The sequence below is a fragment of the Mercenaria mercenaria genome, chromosome 9, assembly GCF_021730395.1.
Source record: "Mercenaria mercenaria strain notata chromosome 9, MADL_Memer_1, whole genome shotgun sequence".
In the NCBI taxonomy this organism is placed as follows: domain Eukaryota; kingdom Metazoa; phylum Mollusca; class Bivalvia; order Venerida; family Veneridae; genus Mercenaria; species Mercenaria mercenaria.
Window position 1 is genome coordinate 37,977,427 of NC_069369.1, and position 12,766 is coordinate 37,990,192.

General features: G+C 36.1%; 1 protein-coding gene across 1 annotated transcript; it reads right to left on the minus strand.

The window, feature by feature from the left end:
• Nucleotides 1-449: 449 nt before the first annotated feature.
• Nucleotides 450-3,374, minus strand: LOC123546938 (adrenocorticotropic hormone receptor-like). The gene has a single exon (XM_045333607.2). The coding sequence runs from the start codon at nucleotides 3,364-3,366 to the stop codon at nucleotides 2,350-2,352; it is 1,017 nt and encodes a 338-aa protein (XP_045189542.2). The 5' UTR covers nucleotides 3,367-3,374; the 3' UTR covers nucleotides 450-2,349.
• Between the last annotated feature and the right edge of the window lie 9,392 nt (nucleotides 3,375-12,766).

Consider the following 12,766-nt stretch of genomic DNA (forward strand, 5'->3'; position numbering starts at 1 on the left):
AAACAGGCAAATATTTAATGGCTGTTGTCAAGGGTGTACTTTAAAATTTTTGGTAACGTGTTAGAATCAAAATATTATATCTCATTTAGTGATTTGGTCTTGAATAAAATCATAGATTGTTGCTCAGATGCATATTATTATATCACGCATATGAACTCCAAACAATGATTTTATTCAGCGACAAGTCACAAAATGAAATATATTATTTCTTAAACAACATTGGGACATAATTGCTGATGGTCAATACATAAGATAAGATAAGTTTTATTTAAAGTCGGCAAGAAGGCAACATTGCAACGTAAGCTCTGAAGAGCTTTTGAAATGACTATTATTTACTCCGTCCTTGTGTCAATAGTACTTACCTGTTTCACTTGTCATGTGACTTTGTTTAGACTAATAGAAATGACTATAAATATAGATTTAATAATAACAATAATAATAATAATGATAATATTTATTACAGATAACAGTTTTACAGTCAATATTTGAAGGTGATGAGGACAGATTGCATATTCTTGAATCTGCTGAGGTAACTGATCTTGAAAATGGCGACATTGGACATCAAAATATGCTGAAGGTAAGTGATCAAAGCTACACATACAGAATGACTGAAATATAGTTCAAAACTTGAACAGGTGCCCGATCTTACAGACAGGTATAGTTAAAGTCGTTAAGTCAAAGTTTGTCTGCTTGAACTCAGATAATTCAAACACCAATCTTTGCTTGAACTTGTCACATCCTGGCAAAATCCCATTTTTTTCAATGACTTGAACTACCATTAACTCGAATAAATTTTACTTGTCCCGTGGAGTTTGAGTGAAGGAAGTTTGACTGTATAATGTCCAAAAAATGAACAATTACTGCCCAGCACATACAGTGAAACCTGCGTTAAAGACCACTTATGAACTGAGACCACCTGGCTCTATAGGCCACAAACATTTCCAGTGAATTGTCACCTTTTAAGAAAGTCCACCTGCCAAAAAAGACCACTTTTGTCTTATAGATAGTTCTAATTGACTAAAGTACCATGTAAAACATAGAATTAACTTGTTTTTGTGTGTAAACTGTAGTATACTAGGTTTAAAATACTACATGTGTATAGTTTTACACAGTAAGATTTTGTTATGCCACCTAAAAAACTGGAAGTTCTTTTTTAACAAATGGCAATTACTAGATAACATTTCTGTTGAGATTGTAGCCCTACAGGCATAATTTGTTTATACATTTTGCTAAGCTTAAAATAACTCATTAGGATTCTTCTAGATTGAAATCAACATGTAATAATAAAATATTTTAGCCAAAAATGGGCACAGTATATCTTTGTGGTACCGCTTATCATATACAAGAGGTTGTAGAAAACCTGAATCATTACACAGATCTGCCAAGAAATGGGATAATGGACTAAAAACACTGTTGATAAATGAATTGTGCACCTAAATTTGAAACTTTGGAAGAAAAGTATTGTTCAAAATTTCTGTAAGATGGTGAACACAGTTCTCCTAGTTCACTGACTGCGCACAATAATTGCTTGTTTGCTGTACAGTTGGAAAGGGCATACTTTTCCGAAGATTATTTTGCAGGAAATATCATACCGGTACACTGTCATTTAATTGATACTTTTATAGACAATTTTATCTGCTGGTTTTATGTGACTGCTGGGCACATATTGAAAAAGTCATTTAACATGTTGTGTATAGTAAAACCATTTGTGCCGGATTTAAAGCCAGTGTGTGATAAAAATTTGGGTTATTACAGGTGGTTGCATGTATAATGCTGACTGCGTAATGTAACCATAGAAAAAATATGCCTCAGGACACAAATTTCCTTCGAAATGAAATTATCATAATTCAGCACTGTATGCTTAGATGCACTGTCCATTAGTATGTTTCATCTTTATACAAAAGAAGTTATACTACCAAATATATAACTGCTGATTTTCTCGTTATTGAATAGTGAGCCAGCATTCTTGCAGGTCTATTTCATCTAGTTCGTCATGGATTCTGTCTCCCTCTGTACACATTGCATGAGTATTTATTTATATTTTTGCAGTTTATAATTCCTGTATTTTCCATGTACTAATTTTCCCAGTTTACAGAATGTTGTTTCATTATTCATTAATAGTTTGGATGAGTACTTCATTTTAGTTTTATGTCTCTCTTGTCATGCGTTTCTATCCATTCTTTACAGATTTGTGAATTTTCTGGTCTGGATATATCAATATTTGCTTATATAATTAAAGTTGTCTTGAAACGTGATTGTCATTTCTTCACAACAGATAAGAATGATGATGAATGACATGTTTGCTAAAATCAGCTTCTTATTTCAGTTAAACTAAAATCTTTTGTGGTTTTATTCATTAATCTCAGTGATGTAGTGATCTCGCAATGGGCTGAGCGGTAATGAAATTTCCGGTCTTGTTTCATATTTATATGAACCGAAAAAAGCGTGACATCCTGTCCGTACCTGAGGAAGCCTAATGGCGTAGATAAGTGGGTCAATTAACGAATTCAGTTGGAGAATAATAAGCAGGATTCTGTTCACCAAAAGTAGCGCCTCGAGGTGATCGATCAAATAGAAGACATCAGTCTTGTATAAAAAGTTCATGTAGATTTGAAAAATTCCCATGGGAGCCCAGCATAACGTAAATGTTCCAATAAGTAGAACTGTTGTCACTAAAGCCTTTGACGTCTGCTTTCGAGGAATTCCGACTAGTACGTGGCTTTTAAGCTGCATGTATATCCGTGTGTAAATTATAACGATGATGAATAGTACAACAAATATAAAACCTATTATGAAAATTTCTAGGTCATACTGGTCAATTAAGATAATTGTACACACCGATTTTGTATCACCACTTTCAGCTTTCATTAATAAGCCGATTATAAATTCCAGAAGACCAGCGGTAATACTAAAAACCCATATTATCATCACAATGAAGTTTCCACGAAAATTAGACATCAGACGTCTGTGATGTAATGGTCTCATAATAGCGATATAATGATCTAATGCCATCGCAAGAAGATTTATTTGAGTGGCAATTAGAGCAATGTAGAGAATCGGCTTATACAAATTTTTGCAGTCTCCAAACAGGTCGGAGAACGTATCGAGTATGTATTTCAAAGGGATAGCAATTAAAACGAGACCATCTGAGACACATAGGCTAACGATAAGCTTTGAATGAGTCGTCTTGTAGTTGGGTACTTTCACGGTTGCAAAAATTGCTGTTACATTAGCGATTATTCCGAGAATGGATAAAGTGAAGGAGACGAGCTCTATAGGGTTAGAAAGCAGTCCCTCCGTTGTCTCCGTGGCATTCACACTGATGTTTGGGGTAACAAGTGTTGTGTTTATTTGCGCCCTCTGCATTTTGTTAGGATTTCCTGTAAATAGAAAAGAATTACATAATGTATACAAATGTACATTGAAAGTGATAGTTATTAAAAGCTATACAATATAATAATAACCTTTTCTTAACTTTTGCTTGATTGACTGATATTAAACTGTCACTGGTTGTGGCAAAGCTTCTTCCAAAAATTTCATGATTACTCTTTGATATCAGAAACTTTCTGCACTCTACAAAAAATTTTGTTTTGGGCAACTTTATTGGTTCACTGCCTGCTTTGAGATGAAGCTGCAGCTATATTCTCAACAACTTACCCAACTCCACACCTGTTCTTTTGTTTTTATCTCTGCTAAATTTTGACAGATTTCAATGAAATTTGGGCACAATGTTTAATGATTATTTATTATGATAAAACAAACGATGATATTTATAAATCCGAAGTAAACTCATTAAGCCATAATGGTTACGTTAAGATAACCCTTAAATACAAAGTCACATAATAAGTAAATTCCAAAGGACAGCAGCTGTACACTTAAATTGAACCTATTGAATTGATGAAATTCAGATTATTTAATATTGATTTTTCAGCTCTATGTAATTTAGTCAATATTTTCAGTACCAAAATGTAAATATTATATCAGGTTTGTGATGTCACTAAATGACACCACAGGTATGGATGATTTGGCATGAAGAAGTACATTTACATTGACAATTTTCAAATTTACACAACCAAACCAGCAAAATTTGTATTATTGTTCAAGTGCAGGTGAATAATGCAACAACATGATGATAAGCTTTGCATCAAGAAATATGCAGGATTAATATTGCGCCATTAAATGTCACGCAAAGTCTCCACTGAGGAACATGTGCCATATTTCTAGATACAAATCTGATCTAATAATGCTCAGTACAGACAGTATTTGATGACAAGATAATAGAGCATTCCCTTGGAGAGTGTGATGTTGGAGGCAAAATTATTTGACCCTGCTAATTGCACTATTTGCTGCATAGCAACCAGCACAACAGTGCACTAATGTTGTGACTTTTTATTCCCCGCCGATGAAATCGGGAGGGGGGTATTGAAATGGCATTGTCCGCCCGATAGTGTGTCCGTCCATCCATCCGTCCGCAGCCATTTCTCAGTAAATATTAGCAGGTAGAATTTTATGAAACTTGAAATAAACATGAACCAACATACTGCAATGATGCCCGTCAAGTTTTTATCTGGGTCAGCCCCTTATTTCCAGAGTTATGGCCCCTGAAATAGTCAAAAATGCACATTTTCGTCCGTCCGCAGCCGTTTCTCAGTAACTAGCAGGTAAATTTCATAAAACTTGAAATAAACATGAACCAACATACTGCAATGATGCACGTCAAGTTTTTATTGGTGTCCGCCCCATATTTTTAGAGTTATGGCCCTTGAAATAGTCAAAAATGCACATTTTCACCTTGTTACGCGCCTAGGTCAAAAAGTATTTAATATAAATTTATTAAACCTTGCAGGAGTCTTTATCATGATATGAACTTGGTCACCTCCTACTTTTTGTCTGCCTCCGCCCCCTATTTTTAGAGTTATGGCCCCTGAAAAAGTCAAAAATTCCCATTTTCACTTTGTGATGCACCTAGCTTAAAAAGTATATGATATAAATGGATGAAAACTTGCATAAGTCTTTATCATGATGTGATCTTGAACACTTGGCATTCTTCTTTAGAATCTTAGCGCTTATTACAGAGTTCCCTATAGAAAATTTTCTCTGGATTTCCAGTGGAATGCCACTGGTCTTTCAGCTGAATTCCACTGGAATCCAGTGGTAAAATTGTCCAGTATTTCAACCAAATCCAGTGGAAAACCACTTGTTTTACCACTGGAATCCAGTGGAAAAGCCACTGAATTCCAGTGGAATACCACTGGAATCCAGCAGTAAAATTGTCCAGTATTTCAACGGAATCCAGTGGAAAGCCACTGGTTTTACCACTGGTATTCAGTGGAAAGGCCACTGGATTCCATAACTCATGATGGTGTATAATTGTGCCAAGTTACATCAAAATCCCTCCATGCATGAAGAAGAAATGCTTCGGACAAAGTCATTCTTGTATCTGACCTTTGGCCTCTAAGTGTGACCTTGACCTTTGATCTAGGGACCTGGTTCTTGCGCATGACACTCCGCCTCGTGGTGGTGAACATATGTGCCAAGATATATCAAAATCCCTCTATGCATGAAGAAGAAATGCTCCGGACAAGGTTTTCATTCTTGTATCTTTTGACCTCTAAGTGTGACCTTGACCTTAGACCTAGGGACCTGGTTCTTGCGCATGACACTCCGCCTCGTGCTGGTGGACATTTGTGCCAAGACATATCAAAATCCCTCCATACATGAAGAAGATATGCTCCGGACAAATTATTTAAAGAAAATATGATAAAGGGGAATAATTAAAAAAATAGGCAAGATAGAGTTATTGTTCTTGCACACTGCACTTCCTCCCAATGTGTTCTGTCAGTGTATGAAGTTTGAAGAAAATCCCTCCAGTACTTTTCGAATTATGCTCCGGACAAATTTTTTTAAGAAAATAAGATAAAGGGGAATAACTCAAAAAATAGGAAAGTTTGAGTTATTGTTCTTGCACACTACACTTCCTCCCAATGTGCTCTATCAGTATATGAAGTTTGAAGAAAATCCCTCCAGTACTTTTGGAGTTATGCTCCGGACAATTTTTTTTTAAGACAAGAGATCACAGAGTGATCTTGGCGCCCACCAATGTGCCATTTTTGAGTGTTCCAAATTTCAAGACTTACTGACTAGCTCAAGGTCAAATTTCATTTCCGTACACAACACTGTGCAATGGTCCAAATTCGAAAGCTGTAGCCGGAGTAATGTGAAAGTAGGTCACTAGATCAATTTCAAGGACAAAGTTCTTTGTACACAAAACTTTGCATGTGCAACAAGTTTGAAGGCGGTAGTTTTAGAAATTTGGAAGTAGGTCACTAGGTCAATCTTAAGGTCAAAGTTTATTTCGGTACACAAAACTATGCAAGTGGTCCATTTGAAGGCTGTAGCTTGAGAAATGTGAAAGTTGGTCACTAGGTCAAAATCAAGGTCAAATTACACTTCAGAACACAAATCTATGCATGTGGTCCAAATTTAAAGCCTGTACCTTCAAAAATGTGAAAGTAGGTCAATGTCAAGGTCAAAGTTTGTTTCGTTACACAATCCTATGCATGTGGTCTAAATTTGAAGCCTGTAGCTACAGAAATGTGAAAGTAGGTTACTAGGTCAATCTTAAGGTCAAAGTTCATTTCGGTACACAAAACTATGCAAGTTGTCCAAATTTGAAGGCTGTAGCTTGAGAAATGTGAAAGTAGGTCACTAGGTCAAAATCAAGGTCAAATTTTATTTCGGAACACAGAACTATGCATGTGGTCCAAATTTGAAGCCTGTACCTTCAAAAATGTGAAAGTAGGTCACTAGGTCAATGTAAAGGTCAATGTTTGTTTCGGTATACAAAACTATGCATGTGGTCCAAATTTGAAGGCTGTAGCTTGAGAAATGTGAAAGTAGGTCACTAGGTCAAAATCAAGGTCAAATTTCATTTCAGAACATGAAACTATGCATGTGGTCCAAATTTGAAGCCTGTACCTTCAAAAATGTGAAAGAAGGTACTAGGTCAATGTCAAGGTCAAAGTTTTTTTCAGTGCACAAAACTATGCAAGTGGTCCAAATTTGAAGGCTGTAGCTACAGAAATGTGAAAGTAGGTCACTAGGTCAAAATCAAGGTCAACTCATGTCAAGGTTCATCTTGCCACTCAAAACCATAAATGTGGTCCAAATCTGAATGTTGTAGGTTATTAACAAGAAGATTTTAAAAGCTTTTCCCTATACAAGTCTATATGAACCATGTGACCCCCCAGGGCGGGGCCATATTTGACCCTAAGGGGATAATTTGAACAAACTTGGTAGAGAACCACTACATTAAAAATGCCAAAGCCCTAAGTCTTTGTGTTTGGACCAGAAAATTTTCAAGTTTTTCCCTATATAAGTCTATGTAAACCATGTGACCCCCAGGGCGGGGTCATATTTGACCCTAGGGGGATAATTTGAACAATCTTAGCAGAAGACCACTAATGATGTCACAAACAAAATATCAAAGCCCTAGGCCCTGTGGTTTTGAACAAGAGGTTTTTCAAAGTTTTTCCCTATACAAGTCTATATAAACCATGTGACCCCCGGGCGGGGCCATATTAGACCCAAGGGAAAAAATTTGAATCATCTTGGTAGAGGACCACTAGATGATGCTTCATACCAAATATCAAAGCCCTAGGCTCTGTGGTTTTGGACAAGAATATTTTCAAAGTTTTTCCCTATATAAATCTATGTAAATTATAGAAATAAACAAAGGGCCATAACTCATTCAAAAATTGTTGAACCAGTCTGATTTTCAGGGGGACACAACTAGGGTACCAATACATCATTCTGACAAAGTTTGGTCAAAATCCCCCTGGTAGTTTCTGAGGAGATGCGATAACGAGAAATTGTTAACGGAAGGACGGACGGAATGACGGACGGACGGAAGGACGACGGACCACGAACGCAGAGTGATTTGAATAGCCCACCATCTGATGATGGTGGGCTAAAAATAAGATAAAGTGGAATAACTCAAACAAGAGATCACAGAGTGATCTTGGCGCCCACCAATGTGCCATTTTTGAGTGTTCCAAATTTCAAGACTTACTGACTAGCTCAAGGTCAAATTTCATTTCCGTACACAACACAAATCTATGCAAGTGGTCCAAATTTGAAGGCTGTAGCTTGAGAAATGTAAAAGTAGGTCACTAGGTCAAAATCAAAGTCAAATTTTACTTCGAATACAAACTATGCATGTGGTCCAAATTTGAAGCCTGTACCTTCAAAAATGTGAAAGTAGATTACTAGTCAATGAAAAGTCAAAGTTTGTTTCGGTACACAAAACTATGCATGTGGTCCAAATCTGAAGGCTGTAGCTTGAGAAATGTAAAAGTAGGTCACTAGGTCAAAATCAAGGTCAAATTTTATTTCGGAATACAAAACTATGCATGTGGTCCAAATTTGAAGCCTGTACCTTAAAATGTGAAAGTAGGTCACTAGGTCAATGTAAAGGTCAAAGGTCATTTCAGTACACAAAACTATGCAAGTGGTCCAAATTTGAAGGCTGTAGCTTGAGAAATGTAAAAGTAGGTCACTAGGTCAAAATCAAAGTCAAATTTTATTTCAGAATACAAAACTATGCATGTGGTCCAAATTTGAAGCCTGTACCTTCAAAAATGTGAAAGTAGGTCACTAGGTCAATGTCAAGGTCAAAGTTTTTTTTTCGGTACACAAAACTATGCATGTAGTCCAAATTTGAAGGCTGTAGCTTGAGAAATGTGAAAGTAGGTCACTAGGTCAAAATCAATGTCAAATTTCATTTTGAAACAGGAAACTATGCATATGGTCCAAATTTGATGCCTGTACCTTCAAAAATGTGAAAGTAGTCACTAGGTCAAAATAAAAGGTGAAAGTTTTTTCCAGTGCACAAAATTATGCATGTGGTCCAAATTTGAAGGCTGTAGCTACAGAAATGTGAAAGTAGGTCACTAGGTCAAAATCAAGGTCAACTCATGTCAAGGTTCATCTTGCCTCTCAAAAATATACATGTGGTCCAAGTTTGAATGTTGTAGTTACTGACAAGAACATTTTAAAAGCTTTTCCCTATATAAGTCCTATATGAACCATGTGACCCCCGGGGCGGGGCCATATTTAACCCTAGGAGGATAATTTGAACAAACTTGGTAGAGAACCACTAGATGATGCTACATTACAAGTATCAAAGCCCTAGGCTTTGTGGTTTGGACAAGAAGATTTTCAAAGTTTTTCCCTATATAAGTCTATGTAAACCATATGACCCCCCAGGGCGGGCCATATTTGACCCTAGGGGTATAATTTGAACAATCTTAGTTGAAGACCACTAGATGATGTCACATACAAAATATCAAAGCCCTAGGCCCTGTGGTTTTGGACAAGAGGTTATTCAAAGTTTTTCCCTATATAAAGTCTATATAAACCATGTGACCCCCAGGGCGGGGCCATATTTGACCCCAGAGAAATAATTTGAATCATCTTGGTAGAGGACCACTAGATGATGCTTCATACTAAATATCAAAGCCCTAGGCTCTGTGGTTTTGGACAAGAAGGTTTTCAAAGTTTTTCCCTATATAAATCTATATAAATTATAGAAATAAACAAAGGGCCATAACTCACTCATAAATTGTTGAACCAGTCTGTTTTTCAGGGGGACACAACTAGGGTACCAATACATCATTCTGACAAAGTTTGGTCAAAATCCCCCCAGTAGTTTCTGAGGAGATGCGATAACGAGAAATTGTTAACGGACGGACGGACGGACGGACGGAATGACGGACGGACGGACCACGGACGCAGAGTGATTTTAATAGCCCACCATCATGATGATGGTGGGCTAAAAATAGGAAAGGTAGAGTTATTGTTCTTGTACACTGCACTTCCTCCCAATGTGTTCTATCAGTGTATGAAGTTGGAAGAAAATCCCTCCAGTACTTTTGAAGTTATGCTCCGGACAAAGATTGTTGCGGACTGACAGACGGACGCACGCACGCACGGAGAGCATTTCTAATATCCCCTTCGCCTATGGCGGGGGGATAAATAATCTGGACAACAGGCTATATATCTGAGATTTTACTAACCCAGATATAAAAATAGGTAAAATGTGAACAAGTTTCAAGATAACATTTAAAAAAAATATTCTAAGTTTTATTATTTTACATTACAGAGAAATTTCATAGGAATGCCACTGGTCAGTTGAAATCCAGTGGTATTGGTTCCAGTGAAACTCAATGCCAGTGGACCACTGGAATTCCAGTGGACCCTGCTAGAACTCCACTGTCATGGAATGCCAGTGATTATACCACTGGAATTCCAGTGGAATAACTATAAACTCATGCTTCCAGTGGAATTCTGCTGGAAACCACTGGAAACCACTGGTATTCCACTGACTTTTTTCTATAGGGTTATTGCCCTTGAAATAGCCAAAATAATATAATTTTTGTTTGTGATGCTCATAACTAAAAAAAGTATATGGCCTAGAATAATGAATCCTTTTCATAAAATGTTTGTTGAGGCTATACCCCCTTAAGACTTTGCAAACATCTGAATCATTATCCCTTATTTGTGACAAATGTACCAGTGGGGGGGGGGGGGGGGCACACCCTGTGTCTTACAGACACATTCTAGTTTTTTTTATTTTTAATTTTCCATCAATATTTATAATCAACATGTGAAGTTTTGTACCCTCACTGGCTTCTTAGTAACATCCTTAACTTTTTGCTGGATATATTTTTTTGCCATTCCTCACCACAACCACTTTCGGTGGGGGATACCAATTCATCGAATTTGCTTGTTATTTTTGGGTTAGTCCTTATTGCAACTATCACAGCTCCACGAATCTACATACTATTGTTCTTGTTGTTATGTTTTATTTAATTGAACTAATCATTAAACAATGTATACATCCAATTTTCATTTAAATCTTTTAAATTTTGGTAGAGATAAAAACAAAAAAACAATAATTGTGGAGTTAGAAAAGCTGAGTTTTGAATAATATCTTGCTATGGCTGTTCAGCTAGTTGTAAGGTTCTTGATTTGAATTAAATCAAAGTCATTTAATAAATAAGTGGCAGATGCAGGGCATTGGGTTTCTTCCACAGTGACATGAAAGCGCTACAAAACTTAATGAATCCACCAAAAAAAAAAATTGAAAACAGTTATCAATAACTGATACAGGGTGGCCACCAAAAATCTGAAGTAAATTTCCCTGATAATTCCCTGAATTTTCCCTGAAAGGATAGTCAGTTTCCCTGATACTTTGTTCTGCGTAGCAAAAATTGTGAATATAAATGTAGTAATATTATGGCCTCCATCCTCCCCTTCTAGCCATACCCTTCTCCACCAATAAACTAGCTTATATATATATTATTTTACATCTATTCTATATACATATGAAATTATATTTATTTATTATATTTTGAAAATATATTCATTATTTATTTTATTTTCAGAATCCTGTTTGAATAATCAATTATATAGGTAATTTAAGATCTCACTGTGCAACTTCAGTAAGAGTAGTAAGCATGGTAAGTAACAACTCAAAACAGCTCAAAAAAGAAAACTTCAATATTTCAGCAGCAATGACTTACATTTCACATACAGTCCGTGTCTGATAACTTCGGAGTGACTATTTGGATGAGTCCAAGTCAGAAGGTTAATCGATAATTATCATTTATCTAAGTAAACACTTTTATAATATACTACTAACGGAAACGCTTTCTTTGAAGTAGAAGATTAGTACCAGTCGTAGCGCGTTAGCCTTACATGTGCGATTATTTTATATTTCCATTGTCGCGTTGGTTCGAGTCCGACGTGATTTATACTTTTTTTAAATCCTTGCTTTTTATCTATGTTTTAATTACAGTTTTTCAAAGACAATTGAAAATACATGTATTCAAAATACAGTAATACAGCACTACGGTATATAATAACAAACTGAAATATGAAAAAAATGATTATGCTTTAAATAACCTTCAGAAAAGTTTGTAGTATGCATTAAGCATCATTCTTATACTGAACAGTGTGTCTCCTTGCAAAATAGACGTGGATGCCTCGGACATGTTGACTACAGTAATACTGGCAATATACCAGAGGAATTTAACCTGCACGAAATTTACGAGTGTTTTCTTGACTATGCATTCATAATACGATGTGTTTACACAGAGCTGATGCTTGGTCCCCTTTAAACAGAAATTAATTCAATAATATTTCTGTCTAAATAAATAAAAGTATATTCCAGGAGAAATGAATGATTATGGTGGTTACCTTGAAAGAGAGAAAAAAAACTAGAGCTATCACTAAAGGTGATGAATGTACCCCCCGCATGCACTGACACAGTGCATTGCAATTTGAAGCACACAAGATTGCATAATTATGTGGACTGTATGTATATAGACTGTATGTATACAGTATAGTAACAAAAAACAAAGTCCCATAACTATGCAGAATATTTATCTAAAAGAATGTAACATGCACCATGCACAACTAGGGTTGGTACTGATCACAGTACACTGTACATAGTATGTAAACAAGAAACAAAGTCCATAACTGTGCAATTTTTGTCGCTGAAAGAACCTAACATGCCCCATGCACAACTACTGTTGTTACTGATCACTAGTCTTGTGTGAAGTTTCATTAAATTGTGTCAAGGGGATGAGGAGAGATGGTGCGCACAAGATTGTGTCTATGTATATAGTATAGTAACAAAAATAAAGTCCCATAACTCTGCAAATTTTTTTTCTAAAAGAACCTAACATGCCCCATGCACAAC